The sequence below is a fragment of the Mus pahari genome, chromosome 1 (genome assembly GCF_900095145.1).
Source record: "Mus pahari chromosome 1, PAHARI_EIJ_v1.1, whole genome shotgun sequence".
Taxonomy (NCBI): domain Eukaryota; kingdom Metazoa; phylum Chordata; class Mammalia; order Rodentia; family Muridae; genus Mus; species Mus pahari.
The window spans coordinates 88588116-88608698 of NC_034590.1; the positions used below are offsets into that span (position 1 = coordinate 88588116).

General features: G+C 46.2%; 1 protein-coding gene across 1 annotated transcript in view; it reads left to right on the forward strand.

Annotated features, from left to right (window-relative positions):
* The window catches only part of Iqck (IQ motif containing K), a 115897-nt gene that overhangs the window by 36046 nt on the left and 59268 nt on the right, over nt 1-20583 (forward strand). The window contains exons 5-6 of the mRNA XM_021200146.1: nt 9258-9310; nt 9437-9514. Of these exons, the coding sequence (XP_021055805.1) occupies nt 9258-9310; nt 9437-9514 (131 nt within the window). The remainder of the gene's footprint in view (nt 1-9257; nt 9311-9436; nt 9515-20583) is intronic.

Consider the following 20583-nt stretch of genomic DNA (forward strand, 5'->3'; position numbering starts at 1 on the left):
GGCCACCTTTGATGCCATCTCCAAGACTTACAGCTACCTGACCCCCGACCTCTGGAAAGAGACTGTCTTCACCAAGTCTCCTTATCAGGAATTCACTGATCATCTTGTGAAAACCCACACCAGAGTCTCTGTTCAGAGGACCCAGGCTCCAGCTGTGGCTACCACATAAGGGTTTTATACAAGAAAAATAAACGGATTAAGTCTGCTAAAAAAAAAAAAAAAAAACTAGGCAGCACGGTTCTGGGATGGAAGACTAGAAATGAGTCCAGTATCTGGGGGAAAAGGCCCCTCAAGGCTGTGCTGGTACCCTGATGGAAGACGAGGCCTTGTGCCCCATCTCCAATCCTTGCTATTTCTGGAGCCCTGGGAAGATTCCTTCAACCCTGTGAGCCTTGGTTTTCTGTTCTTTTAGATGGGGTGATGCTTAATAGTACCTATACCCCCTCCCCTGGGACCACTGGGAGAGTTAAAGAATGGTATGTGACAAGCAGTATGGCCCTTCACTGATGTCATTGGGAGCTTGCTTGGCAGGAGGCAAATGCCAGCACAGGTAAAGCAAGAGCAGGCTGGGAGCTGGGAAAGAAAGAGTAAACTCAGTTTAGGGTAGGCATATGGAGATAGGTCTGTGCAGGTACATCATGGGAGCATCTGCCAAAGCTTGTTTTTACCCACATCTTGATGGATGCCTGCATGGGAAGGCCTTGAAGGGACTGTCCAGACTCCTGGATATGCTGGAAATGGGACCGTTGCAGCCAGGTGTGCAAAGCGTTTTGACCCCGACAAAGGTCTTATTGTTGAACTAGAGTTCTGCAAAAGTCACTGTTCACCCTGCTGGTCTCATGTGCTTAGAGCTGCTTTCGCTGCTCAAGGGCTGTATGAGCCGGAGAAGCAAATGGTTCTAAGGCGGGTGATTGGCAGAAGAGCCCTTCAGGGTTCCAAAGAGGCACAGAAAAGCTGCCATCACATGCACATCCTACATGGACTGGCTTGAATTCCTCGGGAAGAGAGTAAGCAAGAGACATGTAAATACCCGAAACGATGAGATTTGATGTTGGCCTGATGTTCTGAAGTGGTCCCTTGATATCTAACTGTGCCTTTGGATTATCTTAATTGGAGCACAAGAGAGCAGAACTTAATTAGAACATAGCTGAACAGCTACATTAAACAGAGCTTGCTTAATGGCTGCTTTGTAAACTTCACTTGGGAATTCTTCCCATCAGTACATCCCTGAAAATATTTTGGGCAGTTAATATTATCCTGGTACTTTACTGTAATCAATTTTTAATAAAAGTTGCATGTTTATATCCTTAGCAATAAAACTCGGCACAGGTTCACATGACTTTGGACTATGGGGTAGGGATTCATTATTTATGCAGAGTTAAGATTCCTGGATCTCCTAGAGTTACCGGCTTTGAGGGCTTTTTCAGAAAGTGACAAAAAAACCCATTCAAAGCAACTTACATAGAAAATTATATATAAAGATATGAGGAGCCCATGGAAAGTCTTTCCAGACCAGCTTAATCTGAGAGCCTGGATGATGTCTTTAGGAAAAAATGTTCTTTTATCTGTTATTCATTGATGACATTTTATTATAGTGTGTTCATGTACTATTCCCACCATGTTCCACCCCTTATCTTCCCCTCTCCCCTCCCCCCAGCTTCCTGCTGCTCCCCCCCTCTCCTCAAATAGTCTTACTTCTGCTTTCACGTTATGTATGTGTGTTTAGCTGGGATTCCACATATGAGGGAAAACATGAGATATTTGTCTTTCTTGGACATATCCCCCATATCGCTGCTGCCTCCCCATGCATACCCCTCCCTCCCAATAGTCCCATTTCTTTGCCTAAACAACACCTTTTCTACTTCCATGTCATCTGTACGTATATTAAGCATCTATATTAAACCTAGGACCAGCAAATGAGAAAACATGTGATATTTGTCTTAAAAGTTGACTTAATTTGCCTAATATGATCATCTCCAGTTATATTCATTTTCCTGCAACTGACATACTTCTTTTTTTTTTTAATGGCTGAAAACAATTCCACGTTGTATAAATGTACCATGTTTTCTTTATTTGTTGAACTTTTTTTTTTTTTAAAGACAGGACATTACTGTAGAGCCCAGGCTGAACTCTTAACTGACAATCCTTATGCCTTACCTCCTGCGTGCTGGAATTCAGTTTTACACCATCAAGGCCAACTATGATCTCTTGGCTTTGGGGGCAGAATTATGTATCTCTTATAAGCCAGATTTCGTTGTTCTCAAATGTTAGTTGTTTCTCTTCCAACCTTCAGTTCTTTGGTTTATCTTCTGTGTGTGCTCAGCATAAAAATTGGTATGGATTACTCTATTGATTAGTCTCATGTGTGACTTTTCTCTCTTTGGGATTTGTGCTTATTTAAAAAAACAACAACAGTATTTCCTCTTCCATCTTCTTATGACCATTTTTTCCCTAAATCCACATACCCACCACATAGCTGTAACATAGCTGTTACAGTTACATGCTTTGTTTTATTTGCTTTACAGTGTATGTGCCCACTAACCCATCGATTCATCCCTCTATCTGTCTGATGTGCTCCTTTGTGCCGTCTCAGTACAAATTGCAGATTTGTGATAACATAGACCTCAGTCCTTGACACTTGCTCTTTACCCTTTGAACTTTACATTCCTTTTCAACTTTATACTTGTGTGTGTGTTTTGAAATAGGGTCTCATGTCCCTGTCCCAGGCTAGCCCCCAATTCTACGGGTAGCCAAAGGAAACCTTGGTCTCCTGTCTCCCCCTCCCAACTTCTAGCTTCTTGCATCTACTACAACATCCACCTTCAACTATAGATTTTGTTGAGTTGTTCTGATTTTAGGATTTGGGGCCTGGAAAGATAGCTCACTTTACAGACTCAAAACCAAGCACACAAGCTTGGTGTGGTGGTGCACGCCTTTAATCCTAGCACTCGGGAGGCAGAGGCAGGCGAATTTCTGAGTTCGAGGCCAGCCTGGTCTACAGAGTGAGTTCTAGGACAGCCAGGGCTATACAGAGAAACCCTGTCTCCAAAAACCAAAGGGGAAAAAAAACCCAAAAAACAAAAAAACAAAACCAAGCACACAACAACAAAAATAATGTGTTTTAACTTTGTGGTTACCCGTTTGCTCTGCTTGCACAAATATGCGCGCTTGTGCCTTTTAGCAGTGAAGGCTTCTTTGTATCTGCCCACATCCCGTCAGCCTGGCAGCCTGAGAGCGTCTTCAGTCTTGCACTTTCCTTTTTCTATTACTTCCTCTCTTATCTCTTCACTCACCACAGCCTTTCAGTTGCCTTCCCTTCTCCCTTTCAGCAACCCAGGATAATTTTTAAACTAAACAACCGCTGAACAATACTCCACTGTTCTGCATGTCTGGGTATGCAGGGCACGCTCATGCCTGCCCAGAACTCAAGGAAAATATCATCTCTCACACTTTATTTCTTTGCATCAAAAGCAAATAAATCTGTTCACGGTCTCATACGGCTATATTAAGGTCTATTTAATAGGATGAACGAGGCCACATTCTCTGCATAGAATCTTTTCCACTAACCAGTGTGATAAATGTCAAGTGGGAAGAGGGAGAACCAGCCATTGTACAGTTGTTCCATTGTTTAAGCCATTAGGCTGCAAGTCATGCTTGGTTACGTGTTTGCATTGTTGGAACAAATATTTTCTCCTTTTAAGATAGCTTTTGAAGGGAACACTTGCATTCACAGTCTTCACAGCCTTTAAAAGGCAAAAATCAAAATAACATTCAGGATAGACAAAGACACACACACACACACACACACACACACACACACACACACACTATGTAAAATTGGGAGGGTGGGGGTGGGGAGGGCTAGATCTGGGAGGACTGGGCAGAGGGCAGTGACCATGATCAAAAGACACTGAAGTCTCAAAGAACTAATGAAAATGAAAAAAAAAAAAAAAAAAAAAAAAAGACCCTTCCTAAGATGTAGCACTTTTCATTTTCTTCCCTTGGCTGACCATGCTCCATTTTCTTTATAAAAGCTGTTGACTTCAAGGTAAAAGACAGCAAATAATCTGTAGCAATTCAGGCACCACTGTGTTTTCTTTACTAACAGCCACAATAAAGCTTCCTTTACAAACCCTAAGCGGCACTTGGCTTTTCAGTGGCCATCAGTTTCCCAGCCATCCTGTCCACTTTCTGCAGGATTACAGGACCAAATTGGCAGTTTGTAAGGAAAAAGGAAAAAGAGATCAGAAGGAAGATTTTCTTAAGAGAATAATGTGGTGGGCTGGAGTGTAGCGCCATTGGTGGAGGGCTCACCCAGTACACTTGAAGCCCTGGGCGTGGCTCCCAGTGTCGGCCACAGCACTGTACATCTATAGACCCAGCTCTCTGCAGACACAGAGAAGGCATCGGAATTCTGAGGCTGTATAACATCTGCTGCATAGCTAGTCTGAGGCCAGCCTAAGGGATACTTTGTCTTAAAAAGAGAAGCATGAGAGGGAACTTGTGGGGTATGGATGACTTGTATCCAGATTTGTGTTAACAATCTTAGTTTGAAGTGCCTGTATCCTCTCTTTCCTGCATTTGTTCTTCCATTCACGCAGCCCTTGTGGATCACCCACTCCACACTGGGCACTCGACGAAGCTCCAGGTAGGAAGGGACATGTGAGCACCCTGTTCCCAGAGCTTGTAGTCTGCAGGGAGACATGCGGTGCTTTCTGAGATGCTGAGGTGGGGTTCATCAGGAAAGTGCAGGAGAGCCCTTCCTAAGTGAGAAAGGCTGAGAGTGAGAGTGAGCCGGCTGGAAGGCAAGGCTGAGAGTGAGCCGGCCGGAAGGCTTCCTCGGATGCTTAGGACACAAGGCATTGGAGAACTGAAAGATAGTAGTTAAAACTTTCTCGTTTGTAAACAATAATCAGTAATCAACCCAGCACAGTCTGGTTGGAGATGAAAAAAAGAAAGAAAAAAGAGAAAGAAAGAAAGAAAGAAAGAAAGAAAGAAAGAAAGAAAGAAAGAAAGAAAGAAAAAGAAAGAAAAAGAAATTTTAACAGGGTGTGTAACGCAGTGTGCCTACTACAAGACTATGAGCTCTGAGTTCTATCCTGGGCACACCACCAATGTGGGGAATGGGAGGGGCTCATGCACCTAACAGGTCCTGGGAACTTGGGTGTTTGTATCAGGTTCGGGTTTGGGCAGTGTAATCGGGAGTCCTGCTAATGGGTCCCTGGGTTGTCTTCTCTAGGTAGGGCTGTTCGGGTTCATTGAGTCCATCTGTACCACTCCTAGTTCCAAATAAGGTCATATTCTGATACTAGAGTTTAGGATTCTAGCAGAGGAGTCTTTGTAAGGAAGTGCAAGTCAACTTCCTTCCAACCCCCCATGGCTCCTGCTGATGCCTCCTGTTGGCTAGACCCAGGTGCTTGGAAAGGAGTGATTGATGGTTGACTTGAGCCATAAAGCCAGCCCTTCTGCATCTCTGAGCAGGGTAGGTTTCCAGAATATCTTACGTTCTTAGAAAGGCTACCAATATAGCATCCAGCATCTGTAGACTGACTTGGTCCTTAGTATCTGTCAAAAAAGGGTTCTCTGACTTTCCCTGGAGTGACGTGAACAAATGGCTATTTAGTCCAGGTTGGGTACCAGTGACCAATCAAAAAAGTCATTCCACCTGGATCTAGTTTAGTGGACCAGTGAATTTACTAAGGCTGCTTACAGGCTAGTGGGTGTTTGAAAGGCTGCATCACTGGAAAGCCCTGTGGCATGGACTCACATGCCTGCATTTCTGGAGCCTTCGGCACCACTAGCAGGCAGGTCTGTTGGCAAAAGTCTCCTTTTCATGACGCTTGTTACTGCTTGTCTGACTGGGCATGAACCCTGGGAACCTTGTAGGCCCCAAAGCTTCCTGAGACCCGTGAGGAATGTTCAGTTCCTGAATCCTAGGTATGGAGGTCAGAGGACAACTGTGGGAGTCAGTTCCCTCCCTCCACCATGTGAGCTCCAGGTATCAAACTCAGATCATTAGGCTTGGCTGCAAGCACCCTAGCTGGCTCAGCCATCTCACTAGCCCTGATTGCTGAGCCCTAAGAAACATGTGTGGAAGATGAAACATCTCAACTAAGGAAACTAAGTTGAACAATAAACTTCCTTCGTAAACAAAAGCAGACAAAAACAAAAAACAAAAAAGAGGAGGGTGTATAATGTAGTGTGCCTAATAATAAGACTGAGGAGGAGGAGGAGGAGGAGGAGGAGGAGGGGGAGAGAGAGACAGAGAGAGAGAGAGACAGAGAGAGACAGAGAGAGACAGAGAGAGACAGAGAGAGAGACAGAGAGAGCGCCTCCATCTCTCGGATCCCTTAACAGTTCTCTGACAGGAGCCAGTGGTTCTGTTTAGGTCACAGGAAGAGGCTTCAGGTAGAAAGAGGACACAGGGTGCTCGCTGCTCCACCTTCTCAGCACAGCTTGACCCAGTGCCCTAGAATGTTTTCCCCTGGGACTTCCTGGCTAGGGCCTATATTTGGCTGAATGTAATGATAAGAAGAGAGGCAGTCAGTTCAGTGGAATTTATTTTGCCTTACATATCAAGATAAGGATAAAGACCCAAGTTGGCCCAGTAGCTTAAGGCACTTAGCAAGGACCCAGCTTCTCCCAGCTTCTGATCCACCATCCATAGTAGCTTTTGTTTGGTTTGTTTGTTTGAGGAAGGGTTTCCTATTGTCCAGTTGGCCTCAAACTCACTTTGTAGCTAAAGGTGGCTTCAAACTCCTCATCTCCTATCCCTCCTCCCCCTTTTTAAGACTTACCTGTTTTATGTAAGTACACTTGTTGCTATCTTCAGACACACCATAGAGGGCATCGAACTCCATTACAGATGGTTGGGAGCCACCATGTGGTTGCTGGGATTTGGACTCAGGACCTCTGGAAGAGCAGTCAGTTCTTGTAACCTTTGAACTATCTATCTCTCCAGCCCACCCTTACCCCCTTCTTAAGGCTGGGGTTGCAACATACTGAGCATGTGGGTTTTGGTCTCAGGGCTTAAAGGGACTGTTCCACTTCCAGGCTCACAGCTGTGTTCCAGACCAGAAGTGGAGGGGACATCACAGGACAGCAGAGTATGCACAGACAGACAGACATGTCCATTTCTGTCTCATCAGGTAGATCAGTGCCCCCATAGTTGTCCCTCGCTAATCAGAAGCTCAGGAAATACTTTTTGGCCTAATTGGTAGCTATATGGGAGCAATAAGGTGTCTATTAGGAGATGGGGTGCAGTAGATACTGCTAGCAGAACCAATAGCCCGAGTGGGTAGCTTCTGCCGTTAGGTGTTGTGCATTTTTTCCTTCTGTGTTTCCTTCCATCTTTGAAAGTAACACATAGATCTGAAGTTCAGTTGTGGCTGAGGGAGTCAGCAAAGCATAATGCAGCCATGAGTTCCAAGCTTCAGTCAGTAGCCACTGTGCCCCATGCCTAGGGCTCAGTCAGTAGCCAGATTGCCCCGTGCCTAGGGCTTCAGTCAGTAGCCACTGTGCCCCATGCCTAGGGCTCAGTCAGTAGCCAGAGTGCCCCGTGCCCAGGGCTTAAGTCAGTAGCCACTGTACCCCATGCCTAGGGCTTCAGTCAGTAGCCACTGTGGCCCGTGCCCAGGGCTCAGTCAGTAGCCACTGTGGCCATGCCCAGGGCTCAGTCAGTAGCCACTGTGCCCCGTGTCCAGGGCTTCAGTCAGTAGCCACTGTGCCCCGTGCCCAGGGCTTCAGTCAGTAGCCACTGTGCCCCGTGCCCAGGGCCCAGTCAGTAGCCACTGGGGCCGTGCCCAGGGCTTCAGTCAGTAGCCACTGTGCCCCGTGCCCAGGGCTCAGTCAGTAGCCACTGTGCCCCGTGCCCAGGGCTCAGTCAGTAGCCACTGTGGCCATGCCCAGGGCTTCAGTCAGTAGCCACTGTGGCCGTGCCCAGGGCTCAGTCAGTAGCCACTGTGGCCCGTGCCCAGGGGTCAGTCAGTAGCCACTGTGCCCCGTGCCCAGGGCTCAGTCAGTAGCTACTGTGCCCCGTGCCCAGAGCTTCAGTCAGTAGCCAGAGTGCCCTGTTTCCATGCTTCAGTCAGTAGCCACTGTGCCCCGTGCCCAGGGCTTCAGTCAGTAGCCAGAGTGCCCCGTGCCCAGGGCTTCAGTCAGTAGCCAGAGTGTCCTGTGCCCAGGGCTTCAGTCAGTAGCCACTGTGCCCCATGCCCAGGGCTCAGTCAGTAGCCAGAGTGTCCCGTGCCCAGGGCTCAGTCAGTAACCAGAGTGCCCCGTGTCCATGCTTCAGTCAGTAGTCACTGTGCCCCGTGCCCAGGGCTTCAGTCAGTAGCCAGAGTGCCCCATGTCCATGCTTCAGTCAGTAGCCACTGTGCCCCGTGCCCAGGGCTTCAGTCAGTAGCCAGAGTGCCCTGTGTCCATGCTTCAGTCAGTAGCCACTGTGCCCTGTGCCCAGGACTTTAATCAGTAGCCACTGTGCCCTGTGTCCATGCTTCAGCCAATGGCCTAATAGCTTACCACACAGAATGGGATCACATAACCTAATGCTGTGGACACTGCCCTTGTCTATGATGTTTTTACAATGATAGAAATCATCTCAGGGTACGTCTCCCACAACATATCCTACTTGTCCTTTCTATAAGTTACACATAACTCAAACCAAGTCGTGGTCTAGATAATAGAATCCTTCCCACCAGTTCCTAGCTGTTGCAAACCATAAAATCAGCTTTTTTAGGCCTGGAGTGATGGCTTAGTGGTTAAGAGCCTTGTTCTCTGCAGAAGGCCAGGACCCAGGGACCACATGACTCACAACCATTTGTAGTTCCAGGAATCTAGCATCTTCTCTGACCTCTGATGGCACCAGTGATGTGGTGCACATATGGACATGCATACATACATACATACATACATACATGCATACATACATGCATGTATGCAGGTAAAATGCTTATACATATAAAACCAACTAAGTCTTTTTTTCAAAGTCAGCCTCATATGGCCTCATAAACACCTGCTAGGAGCACTCACTGCATTCTTTTAGTCCCTACAGAAAATGCTTTTCCAAAGGTGACTAGAGAAATGCTTTCAGGATGCTTTATACCATTCACATATTGTTTATTGACATATTTATAAACTTTTAATGGACCCATGCATATTTTATCTGAGTCTAACCAATTACTTGCTCTCTCTCTCTTTGAGCTACAAGACATGTAGATAAAGTAAGAATATAATTTAATTTTCTCTTCTTTTTTTAGAGGAAGAGAACCAAATTCATTGCCTGTGATTTCCTGACTGAGTGGCTGTACAAGTAAGCTGTTCCTGTCATGAATATTCAGTGACATGAGGATTTGATTGTATTAACTTGCAAAAGAAGAACAACAACTGACTTAATTCTTGTTCTTTTTCTTGTCAATCAACATGATTGTGTGACCAGCCAGAATCCGAAGAGGGCAGGGGAGTTATTCACAGAATTCTTCTCCATTCCATTTGTGGAAGAATGGCTCAAGGACCAGTAAGTGTGAATAGTTGATTCTTAATGTTTTTCATGCATGTGTGTTTGGTGTATATGCATGTGTATATGCATGTTTGCATGTGTGCAGGCCCACATGTAAAGTCAGGCTGAGGCTGAGGTCGGGAGTTTTCCTTGTTTGTTGAAGCAGGGCCTGGAAATTGAATGCACAACATGATGCTCTTGTTAGTCTGGGTAGCTGGCTTGTTCTGGGGGGTCCTCTGTCTCTGCCCTCTGCGCTCTGGGATCACAGGCAACCACCTCTCTCCTAGCATCTGTGTGGCTTCTGGGGAGCCCACCTGTGATCCTCATGCTTGCATGGCTTTAGTCACCGAGCCATCTCTCTTGCCCAGTCCCAATCTCAAGGCTGGGTTCACACTGACTTGCTTTGGTAGAAGGGAATTCACTCATGCACTGCACCTAGACTCCAGATCAGTTTGTGCTTGGGGCTCTTGTCTCTGGTTATTTGTAGCACAGACTAAGCTCCCTCTCTTTACATGGTTCTACCCTAGAAACACTTCAAAAATAACACAGAAAAGAAGTTCTTGACCTGAATAATTTTTCTTTCCAGTTGTTTTCCCTGTCTCTGCTGGAGTGTCCTTGCATGTACTAGACAGCCTTAGCAGCAGAGCTGCAGTCTCTCCCACAGGTCTCACACTCAAGCTTGGGGACTCTTCTGCTCTTAGTGGCCTCCTCTGTCTGAGGGGCTCATTGTGTCTCAAGAAATATGGTGGAATTTTTCTGTTGCTTCTCAGCTGGGCTCACCACTTCTCCATTTAAAATACCACACTACACAGTGAAAACTCTCTACCATCAGAATCTAGCTCTCTTCCCCTCAAGCAGGCAAGTTCTCTCCCCCCACCCAGTGGATGCCAGGCACTGATGTCACATGTCATCCTTTATGGCCCCTCACCTTAGTTTTTAAGACAGGGCCTCTCACTGAACCTTAACCTCAGCGATTAGCTAAGACTGGCCGACCACTGAGTTCTTGGGATCAACTTCTGTCTGCTTTCTACACCATGTAGCAAATATCTGCGGAGCTCCTACCTGCCGTGACACAGAGGGCTGGTGCTGAGGAAACCGGAAATGAACAAAAGAGGGCTGAAGTGCTAGAGCGGGAGACACGTTTACAAGCGGCTGCAGTCTATGTAGTGCGCGTTGTAATTCGGGTGTTAACAAAGCACTAAGGGGAAGCTGCGAGGCAGGAGACCCTTTCTGGGCCTGGAGCCAGCTGGGTTGGGTCCAGACTTGGATTTGAGAACTTAGGCGCTGCGTTCTTCCAGGGTACGGTGCAACAGGAAGAGCCAGCGAAGCAAGCAGGAACATGAGGACGGGAACTGGGAACAACCTCTAGCCCAGGTGTTTGGACCTCAGCTGTGTGGGGAGCTGTGCTGTGCGCTGTCATGTTGGCATTATTGTTGGCCTTTCCCTACTAGAAGCCAGTGACACCCCCAACCCATATAGTTTAAACATTTCAGAACATCTGCAGACAGAAGAAAGTCTCAAGGCTGCAGGTGAGGCAGATTGCCCCAGTTGAGACCTCTAGTCGAATCCTGTGGTTTTCTACCTTGGCTGCATTTTAAAATCATCTGCAAACCAGGGCTGGAGAGATGGCTGAGCCAGTAGAGGCTGGGCTCACAACCAAAAATAAAAAATCTTGTACAAACCAGGCATAGTGGTGTGTGCCTTTAATTCCAGCACTTAGGAGGCATTGGACCTCTATGGATTCGAGGCCAGACTGGTCTAGATAGCAAGACCCAGGACAGCCAAGGCTATATAGTGAGACCTTGACTCAAAAAACATGAAAAAAAATTAAACCGTCTGTAGAACTTTCCCTTAAGACCTGTTAAATCCAGCCGGGCGTGGTGGCGCACGCCTTTAATCCCAGCACTCGGGAGGCAGAGGCAGGTGGATTTCTGAGTTCGAGGCCAGCCTGGTCTACAAAGNGAGGCCAGCCTGGTCTACAAAGTGAGTTCCAGGACAGCCAGGGCTATACAGATAAACCCTGTCTCGAAAAACCAAAAAAAAAAAAAAAAAAAAAAAAAAAAAAAAAAAAAAAAAAAAAAAAGACCTGTTAAATCCAAATTTCCGGGATGGCCTGAACGTGATTTTGTTTTCATTTTTGTTTTAAAAAGCATTCTGTATGTTCAGTTTATTGTGGTGTCTAATTAGACCAGACTCTTACTAGTCTTACTCAGACTAGCCTAGGCTGGCCTCAAACTTTCAGTTCTCCTCTCTCAGCTTTCTGAGTACTGAAATGAAAGGCGCATGGCAGTCTAGATTCCCGAGTAATCTGAGGGTACAGTCAGGCGTGAGTAGTCAGGTGTGAATTCTTTGTTGGGTAGAAGTCACCCTGCACCTGGGTGACCATCACTAGTCTGACCAAGTAGCCACTCTGCCGGAATATGCTCGATCCCCTCTAACCTTTCCACAGCTCTTGCATATAGATGCTAAAACTGGGAAGTTAAAAATAAAGGAATTGAGTCTTGGGGAATTATGGTGGTCACTGGACTTCTTCCCCACGCATTCAGCCTGCTGCCAGCCAGCCATCCTCTTACAGACAATGGCAAGATCAAAGTAACAGGCAGTGCAGAATGGAAATGTTCCCCATTCCGTTCTTAGCCTTCTCTGCCTAAAAGGTTCTTAACCTTTTCCACCCTCCTCACAGAGCCTGGTCCTAGCCTCCCGCAAGGAGGGTTCTGTGGGCTGTGCTGTGAGGTAGACTCCTGGGTACTGGGAAACACTGGCTGTTCTGGCCACAGCCACATTTCCAAGAAGGAACTGAAACACAAGGTGATTAAGTTTTGCTCAGGATGCTAAGTCAACAGCAGAGACGGGACTTGAACCCAGGCAGCCCGCCTACAGTCAGCCCCATCAAGAGCACATTCACACTGCACTGCCTTACCTGCCAGCTGAACGTAACGTATTTTGAGTAAATGAGAGTTTCCTTTCCTGGCTCACCTTTAGTAAACAACCCCTGTGAGAGATGTAATGCCAACTATGTCTGCTGACACTTACTGCCTACTATAAGCCTGTCTACCAGTCTGGGAGGGAGCCTGCTACTTTAATGTCAAGGTCTAGCTGCCTACAGTTCAGTGCCACTGTCATGTGAAATTACAGCTGGATTGGAAGTGGTTGTCACAGGTGGCTTCCTAGTGACTGTCCTGCAAGTGATCCCTCTCCCACCAGGTTCACCCATTACCCTCTCTCCCCATCCTCAGTTTAGCAGACTCTGTATTCTGTCTAGTCCTTCATAGCTACCTTTTCCCTGCCTCTCTTTGTTTTAATATAACTACATTTTTGTATAGCCTAGGATATTGACAATCTTTAAAAATGCTCTTCCGTACATAAACTTGAAAGTAGAGTGTTTATCATGCATAAAATGTGTGTCTTTATGAGATTGATGGTTCAGGGAAAGGAAATGTTCCACGTCAAGGATTGTTGTGGGATTAAATCACTCAAGACCTGTCTTAGTTAGGGTTTTACTGCTGTTACCAGATACCATGACCAAGGCAAGCAACTCTTATAAGGACAACAATTAATTGGGGCTGGCTTATAGTTTAAGAGATTCAGTCTGTTATCATCAAGGCATGGGCGCATCCAGGCAGTCATGATGCAGCAGGAGCTGAGAGTTCTATATCTTCGTCTGAGGGCTGCTAGTGGAAGACTGACTTCCAGGCAGCTAGGAGTAGGGTCTTAAAGCTCATGCCCAGAGTGACACACCTACTCTAGCAAGGCCACACATACTCCAAAAAGGCCACTCCAAATAGTGCCACTCTCTGGGCCAAACATATACAAATCATCATAAGACCTAAGGATTCTTTAAGAAAAACAATGCTTCATTCAAACATGGGCGATTTTGATTTTTCTCCAAGTAAAGAATTACTTTAAGAATGCAGAACAGGCCTGAGGCTGAGGCTCAGTTGGTAGAGTGCTTGCCTAGTATGCATGAAGGATGCATTTATAGATCCAGTCCCCAGTACTGCATACATGGGGTGTGGTGGTGCATGGCTAACATCTCAGCAATCCAGAGGTGGAGGCAGGAGGATGAGAAATGCAGAGTCTTTGGTTACTCCATAGCTACACAGCAGGTCTCAAAAGAAGATTGCAAAACTAAGGGATATTTATGTCTTTTCCGTTTGCTCTGTGTTCTCACTTCTCGTGGATGCTTATGATTTTCCGTAGTTATAACACAGCATAAATTATATTAAAACATAAGGCTTCTCTGCTTTGATTTTCTTGCTTCTGGGCACTTAACTTCCCATATTTCTCACTAGTGAGCTAGCGTTCGCTCTGCTAGGATGGGGCCGGGCTGTCCACAGCTGGAATCCCTGCCCACTATGCTTGCTACCTAAGCCGTTCAGTCTGACATAATCTCAAGACTTTTCATCAGAAGGGACTTTTCTTTCCACTAGAGTTAGATCTTTGCTTTGTTTTTGTAGCTTGGGGATCAAACCCAGGGCCTTAGACATGCTAGATAAGTGCTCTGCCAATGAGCTACAGCCCTAGGCCTAGCTTGAGTGACAATTCTTGAGTTTCTAAAAGCAATAAGATAATAAAATTGTGTCTGATAGAAAGCAGGCCTGAGGGACTGCAAGAGTCTGAGTACTTACTTACCTACTTATTATCTGGCTATGTTTAAAGCCAATGCTATTCTTTTGAAGTTAAATGAGCAGATAAATACCCTTTCCCACCCTTTTTTCCTTCAGCCATTTTGAGTTCAACTTCTAGTACTCGTAGTTGAAAGCGCCTTGACTAATATGTTCTCTTTTATGATATTGCCACATACCCAGCAGGACTCTGTGGTAGTCAGCTTTCTCTAGGTTCTGCCACAGCAACAAATAGCCCCCCATTTCAGTGTTGTACACCGCAGACTTACTGTTCACTCTTTCATGCTGGATGCTTGTCATGTGGCCTCTGTTCTTATTTCATTTCATCTTAGGACCTCAGGTGAAGGAGCAGTCCCCTTCCTTGGCCTCACAGAGGAAGAAAACAATGGCTGGGCCATGCTGTGACAAACACTACTGATCACACCCTACTTGTTAATGCAAGTCACGAGGCCAAGTTCATCCTCAGTGTAAGGAGTGATCCCAGCTTCCGGGAGGAGCTGAAAGCCATGCAGCACAGAGCAGGGATGCCCAGATCCTCTCCAGGAAAAGGAGTGACACTGGGGGACAGCACTGAGGTCCACTGTGGACTGGAGTGTGAGAGGGGCCTCTTCCCTGCCTCCCAGTGGGTGTGTCATACTGTATCTTCTGCTGGCCTCACCCTTATCAGAACCCAACACCATCCTCTTGAAGCATATAGCATAAAGCCCTAATCAACCAGGCAGCCAGAGGCAACACAATTATCAGAATAGCAAACATTACGATTTTTTTTTTCTTTAGCCAAAGAGTATTGCCCTGAGATTCAATCAGTATCATTAGGAAAAAAGAAATAGCAAATTGAGCTAGGAACAAAAGGGTCCACTGCCCTTCTCGTCTCATGTCTCAGGGGAGAAGGCTCGTGAAAGACATCATTAAAACTGATGCCTTCAGTGAAGCCACTGTTGTGTTAGAAAAGAAAAGGTTGCTTTGGGTAAAGTGTGTTTTTCAGCCAAATTCTATCTTTGGACAAAATAAATAAAAAAGAAGAAACCCCACCATACTTTGATGATGAAAGGTATCTTATGACCACAAACTGAGGTGAAAACAGAATTGTCTCTGTGGCATCTGAGGACAAGTCCCGGTGGCATGACTGTCTCTGCAGTGGAGTTAACAGTGGGACCAGGAACACTGGAGCTTTCAAGGTGGCCCAGGAAGCTCACACATTTGCTTCTGGTGCTCATAAGACATGCTGGCTGGGCAGAAATTTTGTGGTCATGTTCTCTTGAGAGGGAAAAAAAAAAGCCTTTCAATTAATTTTGTCTTCAGAGAGTATATTTCTGTCTCTGTCATCACCAAGGCTGGAGTCTCAGGGGACAGTCTGTCTGTCATCTTCACTCCTTGCTGTTTCATTTGTTTTCTGAGGGAGGCAGAAAGTGAAGCTGCTTCGGGGGTTTGGGTCCCACTGATTTGTGTAAGTCCTCAGCATGGACTCCTGTCACTGGGGGTTGGATGTACAGGTGGCCACTTGTCTAGGACACATGGCACCATTTCCCTTCCTTCTTCCTGTTGCTTGTGGATCTTGTCGGCATGAGCCAGCATGGCAGACACATTTGGGCTCCATGTCATTGCTATTTATGAGATGAATGATGTATTGATTGCCGCTGGCTGCTTCAGAGTTACTATAAATGCAGTAACTTAAAATCATACACATTTCTTTTATGAATTTGGAGGATCCAGTAGCCAAATCAGTTCAGTGCCTTCTAGGAGCTAAGGGAAGAATCTTGTCTTGATTTCCCAGCTTCTGCAGGCCAATCTTTTGCTTGCATCTCTTACTTCTCCTCAGTACTTCACCTCCCTCCTTCTCCTAGGTGGCTGTAGCATTGAGCCTTTTGGGTAGTCAGGATCATCTCCCCCATCAAGGTCTTGAGCTCTGCATCTGCAGCTCCTTGTGCTACGAGAGGAATTACATTCCAGGGTCTGGGGATTCAATGTAGAGATCTCTTTTGTTGTTGTTTTATGAAACAGGTTTCTCTGTGTAGCCCTGGCTGTCCTGGAACTCCGTCAGTAGACCAGGCTGGTCTTGAACTCACAGAGATCCACCTGCCCCTGCCTCCCAAGTGCTGTGATTAAAGGAGAGAGCCACTACTGCTTGGCTTTGATGTAGAGATCTCAAGGGCACAGTGTTGGTAAGCTTTCCAGGACTGTAAGGACTGTTAGAGGCTTCTAAAGGGAAAAACTTCACTTTGGTTCACAGTATATCTTCCAGTCCGTGAACATTTGGCCTGTTGCTTTCGACCTGTCCTTATGCAGTGTTTCATAGCAGGAATGTGTAGCTGAGCAAAACCGCACATCTCAAAGACAGACTATCACATGACTTCTCTTATATGTGGAATCTGGGTCTAAATACACATAAATAGACCACACACGTACACACATGGCATGTGCCTTGGTTTCTTGTTTATATGATAAAATCTCCTGACAAAAGCAACAGAAAGGTTTGATAAATTTCCAGAGGGATACAGTTCATCATGATTATTATGACACTATTTTGTGACACTCATTCCCGGGGCAACGTGAACAAACATCTATTCGTCACAGGCAACTGATGACAGATGAGAAAGTAAATGTGTTAGTGGAGGTGATAGCTACATGGAGGCCTTGGTGTGCAAGCGCCCCTCTGGGTTTGATGTAACTATTGATGACTTAAGTCAGCAGCTGGAACATTCCATGAGAAACTATTGGGAGACTCTCGGGAGCAGAGGTATTAACGTCCCCTTGTGTTGGTGGAGACTAGCAGGGCTCATGAAGTTCTGAGATGCCCTCCCCAGTGTTACATGTGAGGTGAAAACAATGGGTTTCTTCATCAGTGCAACCTTTGGTGAGTCACCCAGCTGGGGCGGGACCTTCTGTTGGGGTAGCTGCCTTCGAGTCACCCACGTGCCTGTAAATAACCTAATAAACCCATGCGTTCATCCAGCTTGACTAATGGAATTCTTTCTTTGGGCTGCTGATGCTCCTACTGGCCTACTGTCTCTAGGATAAGTCATGTGACTGGCTGAACTTACCGAATCCCTCGTCCATCTGGGAAGACCCCTTTAGTACTTTTTGGTCAAATTCTGAGACTTACTGCATTCTGGCTTTGAAATGTGTGTGTGTGTGTGTGTGTGTGTGTGTGTGTGTGTGTGTGTGTGTGTGTGTGTGTGATGGTATGTATATGGTAATGTGCATATGTGGGGGGGGTTGCATATGTGCTATAGTGCCTATATGGAGGTCAAAGACAACTTATGTTACTGGTTCTCATTTTCTACCGTCGTTGAGGACAAAATCTCTTGGTTGGTTGCTACCATGTATGCCAGGCCAGCTGGCCTGGATGTTTCCAGGGATTCTCATCTTTTCCTATCACACCATAGAACTCTGGGATATGTTGTATGCCACTGTGCCCAGATTTTCATCGGCACAGTGTAAAGTCTTCCTGGATGAATGGCAAGTGGTTTACCTACTGAGCCATCTCCCCAGATCTCATTCTGTTTATTAAACGGTCTTGCTTCTCTCCTGGGCTTCATCCTGTCTAATTTTAAATCCTAAGTCTCCAGTTTCTTAGTGGTTATAAAACTTACCTTTCCTCCCTTGCCCCAGCTCCTGCCTCAGCTTGTCCATAATTCAGGGACCTAGAATGGAGAAGTGAGAGGTTAGCTTCTCTAATCTCTGTTTAATTCTGAGTCTGGCAGTGGCTCTGGCAGGGTCTGTAGTACTTATGGTGGACTTGGTCACAGTGACAGCCACAGAGGACTTCCTGTCACATTACAGATGTGTAAAAATGCTGAAGCACCATTTAGGGTCCATACTTAGTGACATCAGCACTCTTCTGATAGTTTAGAAGGGGTTGGAAGGGATGAGCCTGTTACCTTCCCACACACCCTGACCTGAGCCCACCCTTGGAAGGCTGAACAGGTGGCCAGTTGTTAAGTCTCCCTAAGTCACCTTAGAAAAATCATATAGTTAGTTACAAGTTAGCTAAATAACATCACAATTGGGTGTATTTTATGAAATAAAAAATCAACTCAGTCTTGGTCTTTAAGGAGCTGTTCAGTAGGCTGCTTTCCAGGCTCCCAGCTTCAGGGATGAGGTGATGGAGCAGCCCAACTGTGCGTCTAACCAGGGCAGTGACTCAGCTGATGGGGAATCACTGCTTGTAGACTGAGGGGGCAAAAGCCAAACACAGCCCACTAATGAGGAATTCTAAATGTACTGGAAGGCCACACTTAGCATTCTGCCTGGATCTTTGGTGAAATTCCTCCTGTTGCAGAATACTGGGTCTTCAGGGATTGTAGGAGATCCCGTCTGAAGAGGTGCCCAGCCATATGTCTGGAGGTAAACTCATAGACAAGTCTATTGGATTCCTTTCAGTGTCTGTCATTCCTAATCAAGACTATGAGGAGGCTGGAGAGATGGCTCTGCCTATAACATGCTTGTCCAGGACCTGAGTTCAGATCTTCAGTACCCAGGTAAAAAGCTAAGTACAGAGTTATACATGCCTGGGCGCCCAGTACTGTGGAGGTGTGGACAGAGCTCCAGGTATTCATTGCCAGACAGCCAAGTAGAATCAGTGGGCTGCAGGCATCCACCTCTGCCTTCTACACATACCCACAACAGTGCACCCCTTGGCCCAGAATGTAAGTATCCAGTAAAGAGTATAGCAGAGTAAGGCAGTTAATGTAGAGGGTCACATCCCTAGCCAGATACAGTAGGTGGATGGCATCCAATCCTAGGCCATTAAAATACTTTATGATGACTGATAGAAGCTTGGCCCATGCCATCTTTGGAAATAGATCTCTATCTGGATCATTCTTGCTTTTATGTTCCAAGAAAACAGCTCGTCTTTCACCTAATGAAAGGAGGATAAATTAATCTAAAATCTAATGTTCAATACCAGGCAAGCTTTTTTTCTTTCTACCTGACTCTGAAATTCTTACACCTGGGTAGAGAAATGGATGAGGGCAACCTTCCTAGATCTTTTTAGTGTGTGTCTGTGAGTGTATGCATGTCTGTGCATGTGCACACACAGGTGCATGTACCTGTGCACATGAGGACGGGAAGAGAATGCCAGACCCCTCTTCCCAAGAGATTGGTTCAGGACAATGGGCTTGATGAGATGATGGGACTTGAACTGCGTTTTTTGTGATTGTGCAATAAATAGTCCTGACCACTGAGCCATCTCTCTGACCCTGTTCTCACTGCTCAGTACGTAAGTATGCAGTATCGTCTTTCTGCCTGAAAACTGTTTACTTCCCAGCCAAAAGGGGGGTGGAATTGGAAAGCACATGAATACATTTTTAAATCTACAACACACACACACACACACATACACACAGAGTCAGGAAAACTAGTTTCTGTTCCTCTTAAGATTACAGCATTGATTCTTAGGGTGCAAAAACATTTAACTCCTAGTTAAGAGAAAAAGGGGGCAGTCATGCTGATCACCATTGCTAATAAGGCAAGTCGTCTTGGAGACACTCAGTGATAGATAAAATGTCTTCTCTGGGAATGCCAGCCCCAGCCCAGAGGGGCCTCTCTGCAGCAGCCTCCTCCTGTGATTGACACATTCATCTCTTTTGCCCCTAGGGTCCTGGTGATGAGGCTGGCCCCTTTATTTTTATCTGACCTGAGGCCAACTGCACTGATTCCAGGACAGGGAAGGACCTGGCTCAGCATCTGTCCCTTCAAGCTGGCCTGCGAAGCAAATAATTCCCAGGCGCTTCTTTGCAAGAGCAGATCCTTTTCATTCAGCCTGGCTCTCTTGCACTTACTCTTGTTAGGCAATGAGACAGGACTGTATTATTTAGCCATGAAAGCCAGAGACATCACTAAAGGTGGCCTCATGTTACTGCCTCACAGGCCTATTAGACATCTCATTTCGCCTTTTGCACATGTCATTGAGATGCAAAATGGCTCAAGGTCTCATTACTAGCTCAGGCACTCTGCTGGGCTGCGCTGGCCCCAGTGTCCTCAGCTTTGCAGGTGTTCCTTCCTCTGGTCCCCAACAGGAACACTGTTGCTTTGTCATTCCCCACATCAGAACTGAGAAGCACACCTACAGCAAGGAAGATTGCCCCTGAAAAGAAGACCCCCATCAAATCCCCCTTAGATGCCGGCCACAGAGGCTGCTTTGCTGAGGAAATCAGGATAGATGACAATCTCCTACATTGTCGATGTAAGGTCAAGGGAGGAGTGTGTTTTGTGATTAAGGCTTCCCTTCCCTATTTTTTTTTTAACTTCTAGGCAAATGGCCATGTTCTCTTCTGTTTGTTATCCAACAGCTGCTAGACTCCCTACTTCCATGTTAGCTGCTCTTCCCTTCTCTGGTCACACTTCTGGACAGCTTACAATCTCAGTAGGAAGTAGTCAGTGACCTTGAATGAGTTCCCTTGTTATCTCCTCCCCCTCCCCTCCCCCTCCTCCCCTCCCTCCTCCTCCCCCTTCCCCTCC